Here is a 21146-nt window from a genome sequence, read left to right on the forward strand (position 1 = left end):
TATAATATATATATATATATATATATATATATATATATTATATATATATATATATATATATATATATATATATATATATATATATATATATATATATATATATATATATATATATATATATATATATATATATATATATATATATATATATATATATATATATATATATATATATATATATATATATATATATATATATATATATATATATATATATATATATATATATATATATATATATATATATATATATATATATATATAATATATATATATATATATATATATATATATATATATGAAAAACTTTTTGGTGTTCGGTCGTATCAGGAATCGAACCCACGACCTTGTGTATGCAAGGCGGGCATGCTAACCATTGCACCACGATCGCTCATCGACTGGCCTTGAAATTATTCCACTATTTCCAATTTCCATGTAATGGTATCAACTGTAAAACGCATTTTTCTCTTCTTCTTCTTCTTGTACTTTTCACTTTTAATAAGTTGCTGCCTAACGATTTTGTCATCCTTTTACAATTTCAATACCTACATACAAGGCCGTATTCAGGGGGCGATGAGGGGGATCAATCCCCCCGAAATGAATGAATATTTTTATATAAATAAATATATATTTTTAGCTGCATAGAAAAATCTTATCGAAGATGTTGAAGAAAAGCTGAGGTTTTATTTTGAAAAACGCTTACCTGTACAAATAGCACAAATTTTGCAAAAAAATTCTATAGAAAAAAAATTTGCAAAATTTTTTCTATAGAAATAAAATTTTGCAAAAATTTCCTATAAAAATAAAATTTTGCAAAAATTTCCTATAAAAATAAAATTTTGCAAAAATTCTATATAGATTATCAAGAGACTGAATTTTAAAGAAAATATAATTTTGACAAAATTTTCTATATAAATAAAATTAAAATTTTGCAAAAATTTTCTATAGAAATAAAATTTAGCAAAAAGATTCTATAGAAAAAAAATTTTGCAAAATTTTTTCTATAGAAATAAAATTTTGCAAAAATTTCCTATAGAAATAAAATTTTTACAAAATTTTCAATTGAAATAAAATTTTGACAAAATTTTCTATAAAAATAAAATTTTGCAAAAATTCTATATAGATTGTCAAGAGACTGAATTTTAAAGAAAATATAATTTTGACAAAATTTTCTATATAAATAAAATTTTGCAAAAATTGTCTATAGAAATAAAATTTTGCAAAAAAATTCTATAGAAAAAAAATTTTGCAAAATTTTTTCTATAGAAATAAAATTTTGCAAAAATTTCCTATAGAAATAAAATTTTTACAAAATTTTCAATTGAAATAAAATTTTGACAAAATGTTCTATAAAAATAAAATTTTGCAAAAATTCTATATAGAAATAAAATTTTGACAAAATTTTCTACCGAAATAAAAAATCGATAATATAGAATCGCATTCTTTTTATACCCTCCACCATAGGATGGGGGTATATTAACTTTGTCATTCCGTTTGTAACACATCGAAATATTGCTCTAAGACCCCGTAAAGTATGTATATTCTGGGTCGTGGTGAAATTCTGAGTCGATCTGAGCATGTCCGTCCGTCCGTCTGTTGAAATCACGCTAACTTCAGAAAGAAACAAACTATCGACTTGAAACTTGGCACAAGTAGTTGTTATTGATGTAGGTCGGACGGTATTGCAAAAGGGCCATATCGGTCCACTTTTACGTATAGCCCCCATATAAACGGACCCCCAAATTTGGCTTGCGATTGCTCTAAAAGAAGCTGATCCTGCTGAAATTTGGTACATGGTATTGGTATATGTTCTCTAATGACCATGCAAAAATTGGTCCACATCGGTCCTTAATTATATATAGCCCCCATATAAACCAATCCCCCGATTTGGCTTGCGGAGCCTCTAAGAAACGAAAATTTCATCCGATCCGGCTGAAATTTGGTACATGGTGTTGGTATATGTTCTCTTATGACCATGCAAAAATTGGTCCATATCGGTCCATAATTATATATAGCCTCATATAAAACGATTCCCAGATTTGTCCTACGGAGCCTCTTGGAGGAGAAAAATTCATCCGATTCGGTTGAAATTTGGAACATGGTGTTAGAATGTCGTCTCTAACAAACACGCAAGAATTGGTCCATATCGGTCCATATTGGTCCATACCGCTAATATCCATGCAAAAATTGGTCCATATCGGTCTATAGTTATATATAGCCGATCCCCAATCACACAAAAATTGGTCCATATCGGTTCATATTCATGGTTTGCCACTCGATACAAAAATAATCTACCAAAATTTTATTTTTATGGAAAACATTGTCAAAATGTTATTTCTATAGAAAATTTTGTAAAAATTTTATTTCTATAGAAAATTTTGTCAAAATTTTATTTCTATAGAAAATTTTGTCAAAATTTTATTTTTGTAGAAAATTTTGTAAAAATTTTTTTCTATAGAAAATTTTGTCAAAATTTTATTTCTATAGAAAATTTTTTCCAAATTTTATTTCTATCGAAATTTTTTTCCAATTTTACTTCTATTGAAAATGTCAAAATTTTATTTTGTCAAAATTTTTTTTTTATAGAAACTTTAAACTTAATTATATACGTATTTAATCGGCCTTTTTTAGTTTAATATATACTACGTATGGACTACCTTGGAATTTAGAAGACGGTGTTAGGAAGTTTTAAGATACTTTGCCATCGGCAAGTGTTACCGCAACCCAAGTAATTCGATTGTGGATGACAGTCTTCAGTAAAAGTTTCTACGCAATCCATGGTGGAGGGTACATAAGCTTCGGCCTGGCCGAACTTACGGCCGTATATACTTGTTTCGACTAAAACTTTCTTGAAGTTCAATAAAATCCTGTTTTTGACTATGTCTTTTACAAAATCGAGATTTTCTTCCCACATGAACATGTCTGTTTTGCCATAGTTGTAAAAGACTATTAGCAAATAAGGTTGATAAAGACTTTCTCAAAATATTAAAATATTTTGTTAAAACTATTGTACCATAAATCTGATATCGACTCAAAAATGTCTACACAAAAGGTACTAAATCATTCGCGGGGGTACAACGGTACTGACCGGGGTGAAAAAGGTTTGAAAAAAGTACTATAGTACTGCATTTTCCATCCCTGCATTTACTACGTGCTCATCCGAACGTTAATTTTCAACAAAGAAGAGATTAAAGACGTATCTTAGAAATTCGACTAGCGAGAGCAGACTCAAAGGATTGGCATTAATGTCGGTTCATCGCCGAATAAATGTGCCGACTGAAGAAGTCATTGATTTATTTGCTGCCCTAAAAGCCCGTCGGCTCAATTTAATATTATAAAAATATTGTATATATACCTATGCATAAATAAAATTTTCTACACATGAGATTATATGAATATTTTTTTTTAAGTTGAACCCCCCCCCCCGAATTAAAATCCTGGCTACGGCCATGCCTACATATATAAAAAAAATCATAAACCAATTTTTTTCACAAAAGGTTAGCGCCACTGAATATTAGAGGTGTGCGCGAGCTACATACCGACCACTCCACCTAATATGTATAAGTGTAGAGTAATATATTTTTCTATGATATTTGATTCTTTAACATACCGACCACTCCACCTAATATGTATAAGTGTAGAGTAATATATTTTTGTATGATATTTGATTCTTTTGTTTCACATTAATAAGTTTGTGCTGACATTAAGTGTAGCGTAAGCATAAATATTCCGCTACACTGAATGCCAAGACACATTTTGGATTGCAAACAAAAGAATCCAATTCAGTCTTAAGACCAACTTGAATGTATAATAAACGTGAATAAAACACCTCTAGAGTTCTTGTTTTTTTTTCATCGTTATATATAACTGGCGCAGTCGGAGTCGAGCCTAAAAAAATTGAAATTAATAATAAAATAAATTAATGGTCAATAGAAAAATAGTGGTTAGAAAACAAGAAGAAAAGATTAACGAATTTCAACAACAATTACAACTACTCCAAATGGAGTTGCAAGAGGAAAGAAAGCAAAATCTTCAGTATCAACAACAAATTCACCAACAACAACAATATACGCCACAACAATTCCAGAGAGAAGTTTTAAATGATTTTCGTATGGAGCCGAGAGATATAATTGATCAGATTAGAAGATTGAAACCATTGGATGCTAGCCATAATCCCATAGCATTTATAAAGTCAGTAGACTCAGCAATCAGCTTATGTGGACAAAATTTACCCCTCTTTAAATATGCCCTAAGTATTTTGATTAACCAGAAGATTATTGGAGATGCTGCCCAGAGACTTGGCGAACTAGACAACCTTTCTTGGAATGAAGTAAAGCAAAGGATTTACCAGCAGCTGAAACCACGGAAGACATACGCGGAAATTTTTAATTTTTGTAGATACGATAGAGTAAGTAATTTGGAAGAGGTGTTTTCAATATTCGAAGAAAGTAAATATGAAATTAGTCAGTTATATGCATTTGATCCGATTAAACCAGCTATCTATAAACCAGAGAATGTTGATAGGGATCTGGTGGATATAATGTTGGATAAAATAGATGGCACCGTCAGAGCTCATATAAATGATAATGAATCTTTACAAGACATTATAACAAAGTATACTAAATTAAAACTACTAACAGACACAAGAACAATAGATTATAGACATAGGAAGGTTGATGATAAGAAAACTCAAAGAAATCGTGATTTTAATTATAATAAAAACAAAAATTTTACCTCAAATTCGGATACCAAATTCTCGAAATCCACTAATAACGAATTGTATTTGCCACAATAATCAAATAATGTAAATGCCACTTCTTTAAATCAAAGTAATCAAACAAAGTTTAACCAGACTAACCTAACCTAACCTAAGTACACAGTTGCCCATAGTAAAACATACAATTAAGAATCAAATAGTAAGTTGTTAATAGATACTGGTTCAACCACAAGCATAATGTCACCAAATACATTAAAAAATTATATGATCCAGTCAGAAGGAAAAGAAAGGTATTTTAGAACACTAAACCGAGTTACGGGAATTAATAAACAGGTGTGCACGTGACACGAAATTGTGACTCACGAAAATGTTCGTGAGTCACGCTCATGACAACAGCGTGAGTGTGCTTGAGCATGATTAACAAACCAAAATATCGTGCGTGAGCGTAAGTCACGAAATGAATATCTTCGTGAGTGTGCGTGAGTAACGAATTACACTCACGAAAATATTCCTGCTCACCAACATAAAACGCTTAAGAGTTAAATTCAATTACAATTTTAGTGACACCTTGGATGTTAAGAGTTTAATAATACTCCCGATTTTAATAATGCTCATGTTTGCAGACACTTCGGTAAGGTAAATTAATCATAAAATTATTCGTGAGTCACGATTTGATAGGAAGGAAGTACATTGCCATAATTGGACAAAATATCTTACTTCATCTAAAAATCAAAATAGATTTTCAAGGCAATTTTATAGAAGTTAATCGTGTTAAACTAATTTTTGATGAGTTTTTCTTCGATATTGATAATATATGCAATCTAGAAGCAATTCCAACCCCTGTTCTAAATTTAGTCAACACTGAGAATTTAAATAACGAAGAGAATAAATCTATTCTCAAACTATTAAGGAAATATAACAAACTTTTTTATATTGAAGGTGATAATTTGACATTTATTCATGAAGTACAACATGAGATAATCACAAAGACAGACAGACCCCATATATTCAAAGATATATAGATACTCGAAGGTACAGGAACAAGAGATTGAGCGACAAGTAAACGAGATGTTAAGGCAAGGCATAATAACATAAATTTCATCTCCCTATAACAGCCCACTTTGGATTGTTCTAAAAAAGGAAGATAATTCCGGAATCAGTGGCGCACCGTTATTGATTATAGAAATCTGAACGATAACACCATTGCTGACAAGTATCCAATCCCTAATATAGAATCTATATTAGACAAATTGGGGAAAGCTCAGTATTTCTCTACAATAGACCTAGCCAAAGGGTTTCACCAAATCATGGTAAAACCTGAACATCGACAAAAACTGCATTTTCTACTCCTTTTGGGCATTACGAATTCGCAAGGATGCCATTCGGGCTCAAAAACGCCCCGGCTACCTTTTAACGGTTAATTCAGTCCTAAGAAAATATATCAACAGGATATGTGTAGTTTATTTAGATGATATGTTGGTATTCAGCACTTCTTTACAGGAACATATAGATAGTTTAGACAAGATTTTTTCTACACTTGAAAAAGCGGGTCTTAAGATAGAACCGCTAGCGGTATGCTCAGCCGACCCATAACGAAAATAGTAAAACTGTTTTCGGACATCAAAAAACACGGTACTCACAAAACTTTTATTACAGAAATGACCGGCGTACTACCTGTTCGCGACCCCTCACCAAATGGACCCTCTCGCCCCAATCGTCGACACCGACCTGCACACTGGCAGTATGCATGTGACCTGTGCCAATACGGAGTCTGAGTAAAATTTTTGTTAGAGATAGACGTGTTCAACTTTCGCTCCGTGTTTTTCCGTTTTTTTCGAAAGTTATACTAAATATCCACCCACAAGTTTTGGCAAAAATACTTAAACCCTGGTACACATATTATTGCTGATCAAATAACAACACAAAACATCCCAAAAATTAGATACTTTACGAAAACAAATACTTCATATTTCCTTATTCTTCAACAAGGAAAACAGAAGCAAAAAGCAAAGCTACATATACAACTACATCTACAAAATATCTCAGAGACATTACTGAACACAATAACAAAATGTCGTGCCAAGCATTGAGTGAAGAGCAGCATGAGAAATTTCTAGCTGAGATAATACAAAGCAACAAACTTTTGGAAGAAGAGATCATGGAGAAGTTAACGGGATCTGCGAAACGAGAGAGAGAAGAGAGTTCTGTTACTGAAAACCATACAAAAACCCTGCGCCTGGGGAGTAAAGTAGAAACATCACACATACTACACCACATTGAAATGAGTTTTCAAAAACAATCAATGCAGATGAAAAGAGCTTTTGAAGAAATCGACGAGAAAGTCTCTCACATACATAAGAGATTGGATGATGTTGAATCCAAACTCTTAAATTCATTAAACTCACGAATACAAGAAGTTGAAAACACCATTACTACCATTTGTGAGCGAGTTAGCAGGCTTGAGGAAACCACTGTTAGAGATATTTGCAGCCGTATTTCTAAAATAGAACAAACCTGCAATATGGACACAACGAAAAAGGAAATGGAAACAATGACTATGCAAATTGATACATGGAAGTCCTTATAGTGAGAACGAACGCCTAGATAACGTTTTTAACGCCATTTGTGAGGCACTGCGTATTCAAACACCACCTTACAAAGTAATATATCGGATTAAGAACAACAAAACAAATAGCCTTGATGGCACTATAGTAATTCAACTTCTTACTCCATTCTTTAAAAACTCAATTCTAAAATCTATTAACCTGTTTAAGAAGAACATGAAGACTACACTTTCTTTAAATCATATTGGATATAATTCTGCAAAACCGATATATGTGAATGAAAGTCTTACAGTCGAAAACTTCAAGATTCTCAGAACTGCAATTAATATGAGAAAAAAGCAACTGTTTTCTACTGTATTTTTTCGACGTGGACTTATTTATGTTAAAACAAATTCTAATAATGAAGCAATCTTGGTTGAAAGCATTGAACAACTCGACCAGTTTTTTCCTACATCCTCTAGTAATAATAACTAGATTAGAACTGATTTTATTCAAAAATATTCTTATCATATTTCTATATATTTTTTATATTTTTAACACATCTCAGACTGTTTTTGCGTTGCATTTTTTACCGATTTATGCCTGTCTTAAGTAACATAGGAAGTTCCATAGATGGTGTTAATAACGTTATCCGCATTCTTGGCAAACAAAAACCTTGTATTCATATGTGTCACATAAATGCACAGAGCCTTGCAAACAAAATGGATGAATTTAGATACATTTTTGAGCAGTCTGGAGTCGACATAATTTGTGTGTCAGAAACATGGTTCAATTCATCAATATCAGACAATTTGGTACGAACTTATGGTTATACTGCACTAAGAAATGATCGATGTTCTGTCGATGGAGGCGTTGCAATTTACATCAAAAATCATTTCCGGCATAAAGTTATTTGCAAATCTATGTACAATGATATAGTGGAGTATATTTTCATCGAATCAATGTTTAATGGTCGCAAATCGTTGGTTGGGTGCATATACAGACCGAATAAAAACATCCCTTTTGACTCCCTACTAACTGTTCTAACAAACATTACAGTTCATTATGATGATATCTTACTTGCTGGTGATTTGAATAGTAATTTATTGTGTGACACTAGGGTTATATACAATAAATCGGACAAATCCAACTCATTTCACCTCTTCATCAAGCAGTCTTTTGGATATTTTTTTGGTTGATAGCCTCACTAAAGCTCTCCTTTACGATCAGATCAGTGCTCCATGTTTTTCCAAACATGACCTAATCTTTATGACATATGACTTGTGCAAACCACCTGAAGAACCACCACAAACTTACTATAACTTCAACAAAATGAACTATGAGGTACTACAACAAGAGTTTTGCTCTATCGACTGGGATGCCATTTATTACATTCAATCCATTGATCAAAAACTATATTTTCTAAATCGAAATTTGTCTTACCTACTTGAATGTTCCGTACCCTTACAGCAAAGAAGAAATTTTCCACCAGATAAAACCTGGTTCGATGATAATATTGCTGATCTAATTAAAAAAAGAGATCATGCATACAAAAGGTGGAAACGATTTAGAACTCATGAGCTTCACGAGGAATACCGAAGACTAAGAGCGGTAACTAACAAATCTGTAAAAAAAGCAATTGACTCAAAAAAGAAATGGGATATAATCAAAGAAGTTGGTATTGGTAAAACTAAAAACACAAAAAGTGTCGGTGACCCAGATGAGATGAATGAAAACATTGTTAATTTACCTTTTACAATGCCATCAAGTAACCATCCACAAAATAATCTTTCAGTTTTACAAGCGAATAATGTTTTTCCACCATTTTCTTGTTTCGAATTTAAATGTGTGAACTCTGGTGATGTCTTGGAAAGTTGTCTCCATATAAAATCTGATGCTGCTGGTCTGGATAAAATTTACCCTAAATTCATAAAAGTGTTGTTGCCAAATTTACTGCTGCATATCACACACCTATTCAATTCTATCATAACAACAGGCCAATATCCCATGGAATGGAAACAAGCCAAAATAATACCGATCCCCAAACCGGGTACAAATAATGATTACAGGCCTATTGCAATATTGTCATTCTTGTCAAAAGCATTTGAACATCTCATGCATAAACAAATCTGTGAGTATCTGGAACATAATAAACTGTTAAATGCACGTCAATCTGGCTTCCGACCTAAACATAGTTGTGTGCAAGCCTTAGTCGAAGTGGCGGAGAATATTAGAGCTATTATTGACGAGGGATCATTGGCATTACTGGTTCTTTTAGACCATTCAAAGGTTTTGATTGTGTAAATCATGACATTCTTTGTAAAAAACGTATAACCCATTGCCAATTAACCGAGGCGTTCCACAAGGCTCCATTCTAGGACCACTTCTTTTCTGCATGTTCATAAACGTTCTGCCAAATACACTTGAACACTCGCAATTTCACATTTATACTGACGATGTACAAATTTATCTGAACTGCAAAAAATCAAACTTGACAGATGGAGTGGATAAACTCAACAATAACTTGGAAGCTATTAATACTTGGGCAGCTGAAAATCAAATATATATAAACCCTAAAAAATCCAATTTGATTGTACTAAACGGGCGATATTGATTTGAGAGAACATCAAGTAAAAATCGGAAGCCAAATTATTGTACAGGTATCAAAGGCTAAAAAAATCATTTTCAATAAAACCTTGACATGGAATGACCAGGTTGTAGCAGCTACTGGTAAAGTATTTGGGATGCTCAGAACTTTATATAAGACGCAGAATTTCACTCCTCTACATATTCGAAGCCTACTAGCCAAATCTTATCTGATGCCAGTACTATTGTACGGAAGTGAATTATTTACTAAATGCGACGCTAGAAGCAAACTTCGCCTGGACGTCGCATATAAAGCAATACTTAGATACGTTTACGGTCTAAGAAGATTTGAAAGCTGTTCAGAGTATCGTAAACATCTGTATGGTATCGGGTTTGAGGATTATCTGAATAACAAGTCACTTCTGTTGATGCACAAAATAATATATACAAAAACGCCTGAATACCTCTACAGCAAACTTAAATTTGGAAGAACTAATAGACGTTTACTGATTATTCCTATGCGACATCAACTTCTGGTCTCTGAGTGGCAATTTTTCCTTAACACATCCCGTCTATGGAACTCCCTTCCTGCACAAATACAAAACCTAAGCAACGCAATTCAGTTCAAAACAGCCCTTCTTAAGCATTGTTTAAATGCCGAATAACGCAATGTATTTTCTTATTTTTTTTTTTCATTATATTTTATTATGTTTAAATGTTCTTGTTTATCGCAATTTTTATTGTTAAATTATTTTCGTTTTAATTTTATATTATGTTTTTTATGTCTAATTATATATTAATCCTTATTTCGTTTTATGATATCCTAAATATTTTGTTTAGTCATCTTGAATCACATACTGTATTTATGAGATTGTAATCTTTTGTATGTGAAACTATAAATAAACAAACAAACAAACAAAAACGACCACCCAATCAGGTCATGTGCTTTTTTCCGCCGACAGACCCCATACCAGCGGTATGAAACTGTAGAGAGACGCAGCTACTGCCGTAACTGCCTCACAAAACTTTTGTTACAGAAATGGCCGGCGTATTACCTGTTCGCGACCCCTCACCAAATGGACCCTCTCGCCCCAATCGACGACACCGACCTGCACACTGGCAGTATGCATGTGACCTGTGCCAATACGACCACCCAATCAGGTCATGTGCTTTTTTCCGCCGACAGACCCCATACCAGCGGTATGAAACTGTAGAGAGGCCCAGCTACAGCCGTAACTGCCTGACGCACAGTCATCTGGCACCGGAGTGCCCAGTCCTCACCGCAACCTCAATCCAACCTCCGTCACCACACGATGTTGCATGGGGCTCCTCAGCTACGTGAAACTTTTGGACGCTATACGCCACCGCAGGTAGAGTTACCGTACCATCGATCTTCGGTTTTTATTCCTACAGCCCAGGTAGATATGATGGCTGAGGAGTCTGAGGACTGGGCCAGTGTAAGAGTGCTGTTATGCCAAGCTGCCACACACACCCGAGTTGCTGCATCGACCGTCAGCCTTGTTGGGATGCGAAGCCGCAATTAGACTGCGCGCCCGGCAATATGGAAGTCGTTTGGTGTACAATCTACCCAGACGCCCATACTCCGTTCAAATTGGTCTTGGCAGAGTTTTTGCCCAACTCACCGATTGGGGCTATGTTTTCGTGGGGCCAATTAGTAGTACAACCGAGGTCAGCAACCAATAAGGTAAGGTAAACTACACTCTTTCGCGGGGGGCAGAATGTTCAAAATTTCTTTGAACCCGTTTTTGAAACACTGTGCCTGGCGGCACATATAATTTTTAATCGTCGTGTCCTTTTGTTTTTCTATCTGTTTACCTGGAAAGTTGCCCTTGGATCGATGCTTGTAGCTTTGTCGCTAAGCTTTGCATCGGCTACTAAGCATCACTCAAGAGAGCAACGAACCAGTCTTGAACCGACCATCAATTCGCGCACGCACAATCGATCTCCCTCTCGCGATAAGTTACGAGTGTAGTGAACGATATTTTTGAACAATATTTGAACGATATTTGAAACAAAATATAATAAATAAAATAGAATTGTTTGTGAACATTTAAATTTACAAAGAACATTTACAGGTAAACAATTAATGAAGACAATCACCGAACAGTGACACATAAAGTCACATCAACATCAAATCAATCCATTCCCCAATGATAAACCCAAAAAGAAAAGTGCCGGCCACTAACGACAAACATCATCAGCAAAAATCATCAGAACGAAATCACAACACCAAACATTCATTGTATATAAAACCCTCAAATTTCGACTTAAATCTATATTGCATCATTTCTACTTACAACTATATTGCACAATTCCATTGCACATTGCCAGTAAAATAAAAGTAACCCTTAATTACACCCTTTCCTACATTTGAATTAAATTTGAATTTTCTTTGTAAATATTTTTTAAACTTAAATATAAAACTTAGAATTACACATTAAAATAAATAACAATAAATATTCCTGAATTTACAAATTTAAAACTAAAATTTCTTCAAGTGTTATAATTTCGAAAGGCAAATTAGTTTCACTTTCCAGCTTTTCATTAGTTCATCCCCGAACAGCATCTTCATTTGAGGTAAAACGCTTGCCAGCAAGGATTTTTTTTTTAGATTTGGGAACAAGTAAAAGTCACTGGGAGCTAAATCAGGAGAATAAGGTGAGTGGTCAAGCAACTCGTACTTTAATTCGTTGATTTTAGCCATTGTTAAAACACTCTTGTGCGCTGGTGCGTTGTCTTGATGAAAAATTATTTTTTGTGTTGTAAGCCAGGACGTTTTTCTCGAATTTGTAAATTTAATTGATCCAAAAGGTTGCAATAGTAATCTTGAATTCATTGTTTTACCCTTTTGCAGATAGTCAATCAATAAAATACCTTTGAAGTCCCAACAACCCGTTGCCATAACCATACCAGCCGATTGAATAGCTTTTGCCTTCTTTGGGGCACTTCCTCCAGCCATTGTTTGGATTGTTCTTTTGTCTCTGAAGTATAGTGGTGGATCCATGTCTCATCAACAGTTATGAAACGACGCTTAAAATCCATTTTATTTCGCTTAAAACGATCCAAACAAGCTTGAGAAATGTTCATTCTTATGCGTTTTTGATCGACTGTTAACAAATGCGGCCCCCATCTTGCAGAAAGCTTTTTCATCTGTAGTTCTTCATGCAAAATTAAATGGACTCGACCATTTGGGATGCTATTAGCAATTTCACGCGCTTTTATTCGTCGATCATTGAATACCATATCATGCAATTTGGGTGCAATTTCTGTTGTTGTTGCTGTTTTTGGACGTCCACTACGTGGTTCATCTTCAATGCTTGTACGACCACGCTTAAATTCAGCAACCCAATTTTTTTACTGTTGCATATGAAGGAGAAATTTCACCTAACACATTCACCATATCATTATGAATTTCTTGTCCCGATAAACCTTTTTTATGTAAATATTTAATGACAGCATGCATTTCTAATTTTTCCATTGTAAAAAAATTGCGGATGCGACTTTTTTGAACACCTGTTTCTATATGAAGGAGTTGCCAGATCGAAACAAAATTTAACATTTGTTCATAACAGAGATGGAAGTTTGCAAAACACTGAACTTTTTTCTGTTTATACCGCGCTTTTTGTACTAGGTTAAGAAGTTTCTGAACTGCCCTCGTACGTTTATCCGGACCACAGTGTCGAACATATCCCATAAAATGGCCACATTATAAGTTAAGTCCGAAGGCATAATCGATACTGCTGCATGTTTATGGGATCGATAACACATTTACCAATTATTTAGTCATCGCCGACAATTCGTATCGATTGGACGCACTTTAAGGGGGACCTTATACGGTCGAATAAACCCTGCGACACAATACGTTGCGGCGACAAATCCGCTAGTATAAGGTCATGTTCGTGTGTGGCGGGGACGTGTTGGCATAAAATCAAAACAACTTTGATTTTTTCTAGTTGGGTGGGAGGTGTAAAGGGATGTTCGCCAAACATTATCAAAAACAAATTGATTTTAACAATAAAAACATGCATTTCTGCCGGATTTTACATCATTATTAACGTTACCATCAATAAGATGATAGAGTGATTTAAAATCAACACCCATTCTAGGGGTAGGTTTTTTGAACACGTAATTGGAACGTTGAAACTCAATAAAGAGGAACCGATAATTTCTATATGGCCTAAAAGGGACGGCAATCCCAATCCTAGAAAATAAAATAAATATATTCACCATTCGAATCAATAAAGAATATTTTTACAAAAAATATGGTCGTTTGGGTTGGTCACACAGTGTGTCAGCTATCCTCAACTGCATAACTATTTAATGACAATTTTAAATTGCATATCACATTCCGTTTAAATTCAATGTAAAAATAATAAAAACATATCGCTTAGATCTAACAAAAATTGAAACTTGAAGTATTCATGCCAACATCAGCAATAACTGATCAACATCAAATTGCACACAAAGCAGTATTCTCTTAACCATAATGTGTGATACCAGAGAAGGTTAGTTTAGGTATAGTAGCAGCCAGTTACTTCAGGCTCCATTTTCTCCTATGTGATACCACAGTGGTCTTTCACTGACTCTAGTGATAGCTTCAATCTTAGCTTAAATATTTTTGCATACATTTTTGGCTCTAGTATCAGATAATTGTCAAGTAATTTCTGGTATTGCTAAGTTATCCTCTTATTATTGTTCTTAGGGCTAATCACCCACAGGGCCGAGCCAATTTTGTTCGAATCCGACTGCAACATTGCTCATTACCCAAGAAATGTAATTAGATCTAATTTTAATATTACTCCAATGGAAAATCTATGGTGGAGGGATTCAAAAAATGGGTCTATATAAATATTCTTATTTGTCATATGTATCTGTGTCACAATTCCTCCGTCCGAATTGGTCACAGAAAAACTTCAGCATTTTAGCGGTATAAAAGAACTCTACATATCAAATATCAGGTCAATAGATTAAAATAGGACAAAAGGCTATATAGAGGCCCCATCTAAATATTGGATTCAAATAAAATGTCAGGAAAGTTATGATGGTGGCAAAGTCGCGGTGGATTCAAATTACACAATATCATAATAACTGTACCAACTTTGAGTTGCAAGTTATGTGGTGGAAATTCTGGTAACTCCAGAGAGTTCAAAAACTCCGTTGGATAATTTATTTCATCATCGGAATTTCTTACGGAATCAACGGATTTGTATGTTACCAAATCGCCAGCAATTTTTGATTGAATGGTGAAATTCAGTCCGTGTACATAATTATTCTTTCCGGCAAGAATTGCTCGTTGACTGAACCAAGCCTAATTCTGATAATTCTCACTAATGTTTGGGAAAACATTTTCAATAAGAGCTAATTGAGAGCCTACAAATCGGAAAAAGTCGTAATTAATTACTCTTACCACCGTGGTGCAATGGTTAGCATGCCCGCCTTGCATGCCCAAGGTCGTGGGTTCGATTCCTGCTTCGACCGAACACCTTAAAATTTTTCAGCGGTGGATTATCCCACCTTGGTAATGCTGGTGACATTTCTGAGCTCCTCTAAGTGGTTTCACTGCAATGTGGAACACCGTTCGGACTCGGCTTTAAAAAGGAGGTCCCTTGTCATTGAGCTTAACATGGAATCGGGCAGAAGTTCACCACTGTGGTATCACAATGGACTGAATATTCTAAGTGAGCCTAATACATCGGGCCATCTAACCTAACCTAAGAGTAATTAATCCAGATGTCGCATCAACTGGGACTTTTCCATTTCCAACAGCTAGCAATTGTTTGGAAAATTGTACAGGATTTTGATCATTCTGAAGTTGAACTCCCATATTAATTGTTAACGATGATGTTTTTACGTTATTCCATAAAGGTGATACCTTCAGGCAATCATTCAATTCATCTGCAGAGGTTCAACGGGGAATTATTGGCAACGTCTGCCTGAAATCGCCTGCCAACAATATCATCAAGCCGCCAAAGATGGTGTTACTTCGCCGAAGATCCTTCAGTATGAAGTTAAGTGCTTCAAGTGATTTCTTATGTTACATTGTATACTCATCCCAAACCATGAGCTTGCATTGCACCAACAATTTTTGCCATTGCACTGGATCGAGAAACAAATGTTTTCCTTGCTCCTTCAGGTGTGTCCAGAAGAATATACCACCAGTATTATTGTGCACCGCTTGCATTAATGTTTTGTATACTTGTTTTGCTGTTCATTCAGCAACGGCACATTATTCCGAACGATTACGTCAATTTATTAACATTGTATTGCAGCTTTCGATTTATGCACGATGGTTGAATGCATCGTGCATCGATCGATTTGGCGCAACCATTCCTACTTCAATCAGTAGCTTCTTTGCAATAGTCAAGCATTGATCCTCAATCAGAGTCAATCCTTCATTGTAGACTTCATCGGTTATTTGGATGTCAGGAATATTACTTTGAACGCGCAAGCGATGCAAAATATCTTCACATATGTCGTCTTTGTATTTGTTCCGTAACTGAATTGGTTGTGAAGGAAAACATGTGGTGATGATTATTGCGACCAGCGTTCAACTGAATCCGTAAGTGTTAAATCCCAATGAAAACCGTTTTCCGGTAAACCTAATAGTTGACAGACTTTTCGATATATTTGGCATTGGTTGCCGTTCACAGTTTTCAAATGCGCGAATGGTTTTGGTCTACGTAACATACATTTACCAACAGCAGTCGCAAATAAAAACATTCATCATTTCAAGGATGAACAGTATACATGCGACCTAGTGCATCAGTGGAAAACACCTGTGGCCAATCTGGAACTGGGGTTCCTTGTTTGCGTCGTTGAAATTCCGTTGTTGATTGATTCCAAGTGTAATACTTGGGCATTTCGACGTACATCAGCGTCGCTGCGAATGGATCTGCTTCACACATTGCAAAGAAGCTAGTCAATGTTGTTGATGGGGGTCTCTCAGCTCGTTGTGCCGCATTAGCCTCAGTGAAGTAAACTCATTGGTCATTTTCCAAATGCGCTGCTAAAAGTACAACTGTGGGATATCTTTCATGAATTTGAAATGTGAATAATCGTCGCAGTGCTTCATTAGTACTGACCAATCTGCCCATTTGGATCTCAATCTCTTAATTTTGAACTTTCACTTTGATAGTTCGACCATTATCTTCTTTTGAACGCCGACGATAAACTGGATATTCATCGTTCCCTGTGATTGTTTCAGCAACTAACGGTCGCGGATATCGTTTTGTGCACTTTCCAACAACACTGAGCAGAGAACAATAAGTAGATGTCAAACAATTTATCACGCAACGGCGCCATCAACTTAAAATATTAGTTTGTAGTACATACTACGCATCGGAAATGGTGCTGTATTTAAAAAAGATTTCCGCTTTTCCGTTGAAACTTTTCTTAAATTTTTGTTATAAAACTCACGAAGCCAGAGGACCTTTCCAACAAATGCAAAACCGAAGGAAACCCCGACTTATTTTTATATAGTAGATGTTAAATTTTTAATTAAAATATTAGTACCAACTAGCGAGTTTCCGAATTGCTGGAAACACGCTAAGATTCTACCTATACCCAAAAATGTAGATGATACATTGCCCTATATCTATTCTGCCTTATCTTTCAAAGGCATTTGAAAGAATTATTCACATCCAAACATCTGAGTATATTCAAACCCATAATCTACTGCATGACAAACAATCGAGTTTCAGGCCAAAACACAGTTGTGTCACAGCGTTGGTTGACGTTGCGGATGATATTTGTTCATCAATAGACGACGGCCTCGTCACCTGTCTCACGTTATTGGATCACTCTAAAGCGTTCGACTGTGTTAGTCATGAAATCCTCTGCACGAAATTGAAGCATTTCTTTAAATTTTCAACATCTCACTTAATTCATCCTACTTGGGACAACGAACTCAAGCTGTGGAAATTGGTGGTTCAACTTCTAGTCCTTTAACTGTCACTAATGGTGTACCTCAATGATCGATATTGGGCCCCCTCCTATTTTGCCTTTACATAAATGATCTGCAAAGTTGTCTAACGATGTGCAAATCTACCTGAGTTGTAAAAAATCGCAGTTGACAGATGGAATTAATAAATTAAATTTGGATCTTCTTAATCCATTACTCGCTTGGGTAATATTTCTTTTTGTTTTGTTTTTTTATGTTCTACGCTTTTTTGTTTTTTGTTTTTAATATATTTTAACTGAAGTTAAGTGTAAACATATAAATGAATTTAAATTTGTTTTTTATCTTAAAAGGTCTTGGCGTTTAATGGGTTAACATACATGAAAGCAGGGATGCCAGACGTGCTCTTTTTTACAAAATGTTTAATGCGGTTTACAGACTATCAGTTATTCCGGACGGAATGTCGAGCACGAGCACTGTCGTCCGGAATAACTGATAGTCTGTAAAGCGCCTAACAGACTATCAGCTATTCCGGACGGAATGTCGGTGTTTGTAAAGAATCTTACGGATCGATACGAATTGTCGGCGATGACTAAATTATCGGTAAATGTGTTATCGAACCCATAAACATGCAGCAGTATCGATTATGCATTCGAACTTAACTTATAATGTGCACAATATATGGGATATGTTCGACACGAGCACTGTCGTCCGCGATTCAATAAATGGTAAAAGTAAACTGAACATACGTAAATGTCACACTACGAGATTTTCCTACGCCGTTATTTTCTAATTCAATAGTGTTTTACTTTATATGTCAGAGTCGAAGGAGAGCACGCCGACGTCGCTTCTTCACTTTGTACTCTGTTCTAAATGTAAACAATCTTCTTTCACTAACATTCTTCACAAAAACACCGTAAAATGACTTACAAAGTATTATAAGAAAATTAGCTTGAGTTGAAAGTAGGTTATTTTATGTTTATGTTATGAACCTTTTTGTTATGTTTAAATGAATTATATTTTAATAAATTGGAATTAAATGTTTTTATTTTAAATATATTTGTTTAATTCGGCTTAAGGTCATCTCATAAAAACATATGTTGTTGTTTTTTGAGTTGTTTTTTATTCAATAATATCCTCCAATATTTCGAAACATCTCCGAGTTCGTCGTCAGGGAAATTTCTTTAAACAAATAACAGAAAAACATTTTACACATTAATTAACAAAAATATATATCAAACTCGGAAAATACTGATTATTACATTTCGAAGTAAAAGAACCATGAACTTATTCACAAACGAGTAGATTTACAACTAAAGTCTAATTTGATTTTCTATATTTCTGTACAATATTTCGATAAATGTGTGCACAATGGTCCGTATGGTCTTGAAATTCATCTGTCTTTCTGTAGGTACATTTATAATATGTAGCAACTCCAGTGTAAATCTCCTTTTATAGTTGTTTTCTTGGGTCAAAATATCTACGCCCTTAAAATTTGGCTTGTGTCCTGTTAGGGTGCAATGTGCTGCAAGAGCCGTCTTTTGTTCCAAGGGCTTGTCAGTGGCTTTCTGATCAGATTTATGCCCTGAGATTCTAGTTTTTAATTTGGTTTTTGTTGTACCAACGTATACTTTTTTGGCAAGTATCCGATTCTTTTCCATCGCATTTTATCTTATATACTACGTTCGACATATCATCTTTCTTGATTTTAGATTTTGGCTTACTGAAGAATTTGTTAACATTATTGTGAGTACTTTGTGCAATTTGAAATTTGTCCTTATTAAACATATTAGACGATTTAAATCTTTCTGTGAATCCGGGAATGTACGTCAAAGGTTTGTAAATTTTTGGTTCAATTTCGTCATGTTTAGTGTGTTTTCTCTCTTTTACATGTTGAATTAGGTCGTCAATCGTTTTATTCGGGAAATCGTTTAATCTTAATATAGTCCTTATTTTGTCCTCATTGTCATTATGAAATATATCATCGCTAATCTCGTATACTCTTCTTATGAAATTTGTAGCCGTATTTATTATGATTCGTCTGAGATGTTTTGAGTTAAAATGTATCAATCGTCCTGTGGCTGTTGGCTTTTGATACCAGTTAATTTTTATGCCATTTTTGTGCCTTAGGATTATAGTATCTAAGTAACTTGTTGTCCTCTTCTTTTTCCATCGTAAATTGAATTTGTCCATCAAAAGAATTTAAAGCTGATAATGTAGTCTGTATGTCATGTTTATTCAATATACAGAAGAGATCATCTACATATTTTGTAATTATTTTTGGTTTGGGGGTCAATTTTTCCATCACTGAGTCCAACAGTACCTCCATTACTATATCGGCGATAATCGGTGAGGATGGTGATCCCATTGGCATTCTTTTTCTTTGTTCATACACCTTGTCATCATACACAAAATATCTTGAGTCCTTGATACAAAAAGTTAAAATTTCTATGAACAATTCCATCGGTATCTTTGTATAGTCCGGACGGAATGTCGAGCACGAGCACTGTCGTCCGGAATAACTGATAGTCTGTAAAGCGCCTAACAGACTATCAGCTATTCCGGACGGAATGTCGGTGTTTGTAAAGAATCTTACGGATCGATACGAATTGTCGGCGATGACTAAATTATCGGTAAATGTGTTATCGAACCCATAAACATGCAGCAGTATCGATTATGCATTCGAACTTAACTTATAATGTGCACAATATATGGGATATGTTCGACACGAGCACTGTCGTCCGCGATTCAATAAATGGTAAAAGTAAACTGAACATACGTAAATGTCACACTACGAGATTTTCCTACGCCGTTATTTTCTAATTCAATAGTGTTTTACTTTATATGTCAGAGTCGAAGGAGAGCACGCCGACGTCGCTTCTTCACTTTGTACTCTGTTCTAAATGTAAACAATCTTCTTTCACTAACATTCTTCACAAAAACACCGTAAAATGACTTACAAAGTATTATAAGAAAATTAGCTTGAGTTGAAAGTAGGTTATTTTATGTTTATGTTATGAACCTTTTTGTTATGTTTAAATGAATTATATTTTAATAAATTGGAATTAAATGTTTTTATTTTAAATATATTTGTTTAATTCGGCTTAAGGTCATCTCATAAAAACATATGTTGTTGTTTTTTGAGTTGTTTTTTATTCAATAATATCCTCCAATATTTCGAAACATCTCCGAGTTCGTCGTCAGGGAAATTTCTTTAAACAAATAACAGAAAAACATTTTACACATTAATTAACAAAAATATATATCAAACTCGGAAAATACTGATTATTACATTTCGAAGTAAAAGAACCATGAACTTATTCACAAACGAGTAGATTTACAACTAAAGTCTAATTTGATTTTCTATATTTCTGTACAATAT

At 34.4% G+C, this 21146-nt stretch overlaps 1 protein-coding gene and 1 pseudogene across 1 annotated transcript; one reads left to right on the plus strand and one right to left on the minus strand.

Annotated features, from left to right (window-relative positions):
• Positions 1 to 7859: 7859 nt before the first annotated feature.
• Positions 7860 to 9564, plus strand: LOC142242865 (uncharacterized). Its single transcript, XM_075314378.1, has 2 exons — positions 7860 to 8381; positions 8491 to 9564. The coding sequence occupies exons 1-2, from the start codon at positions 7860 to 7862 to the stop codon at positions 9562 to 9564; spliced, it is 1596 nt and encodes a 531-aa protein (XP_075170493.1).
• Positions 9565 to 16144: 6580 nt separating this feature from the next.
• LOC142242866 (uncharacterized) lies at positions 16145 to 20138 on the minus strand (annotated as a pseudogene).
• Between the last annotated feature and the right edge of the window lie 1008 nt (positions 20139 to 21146).

Source organism: Haematobia irritans, unplaced genomic scaffold, assembly GCF_050003625.1.
Source record: "Haematobia irritans isolate KBUSLIRL unplaced genomic scaffold, ASM5000362v1 scaffold_97, whole genome shotgun sequence".
Lineage (NCBI taxonomy): Eukaryota > Metazoa > Arthropoda > Insecta > Diptera > Muscidae > Haematobia > Haematobia irritans.

Excerpts from the sequence above, each read along its gene's own strand:
- LOC142242865 (XM_075314378.1), top strand. The coding sequence starts at position 7,860 with ATGCCTGTCTTAAGTAACATAGGAAGTTCCATAGATGGTGTTAATAAC. Across the intron at positions 8,382-8,490 it reads ATTTATTGTGTGACACTAGG|ATCAGTGCTCCATGTTTTTC; the intron begins GTTATATACAAT and ends CTTTACGATCAG.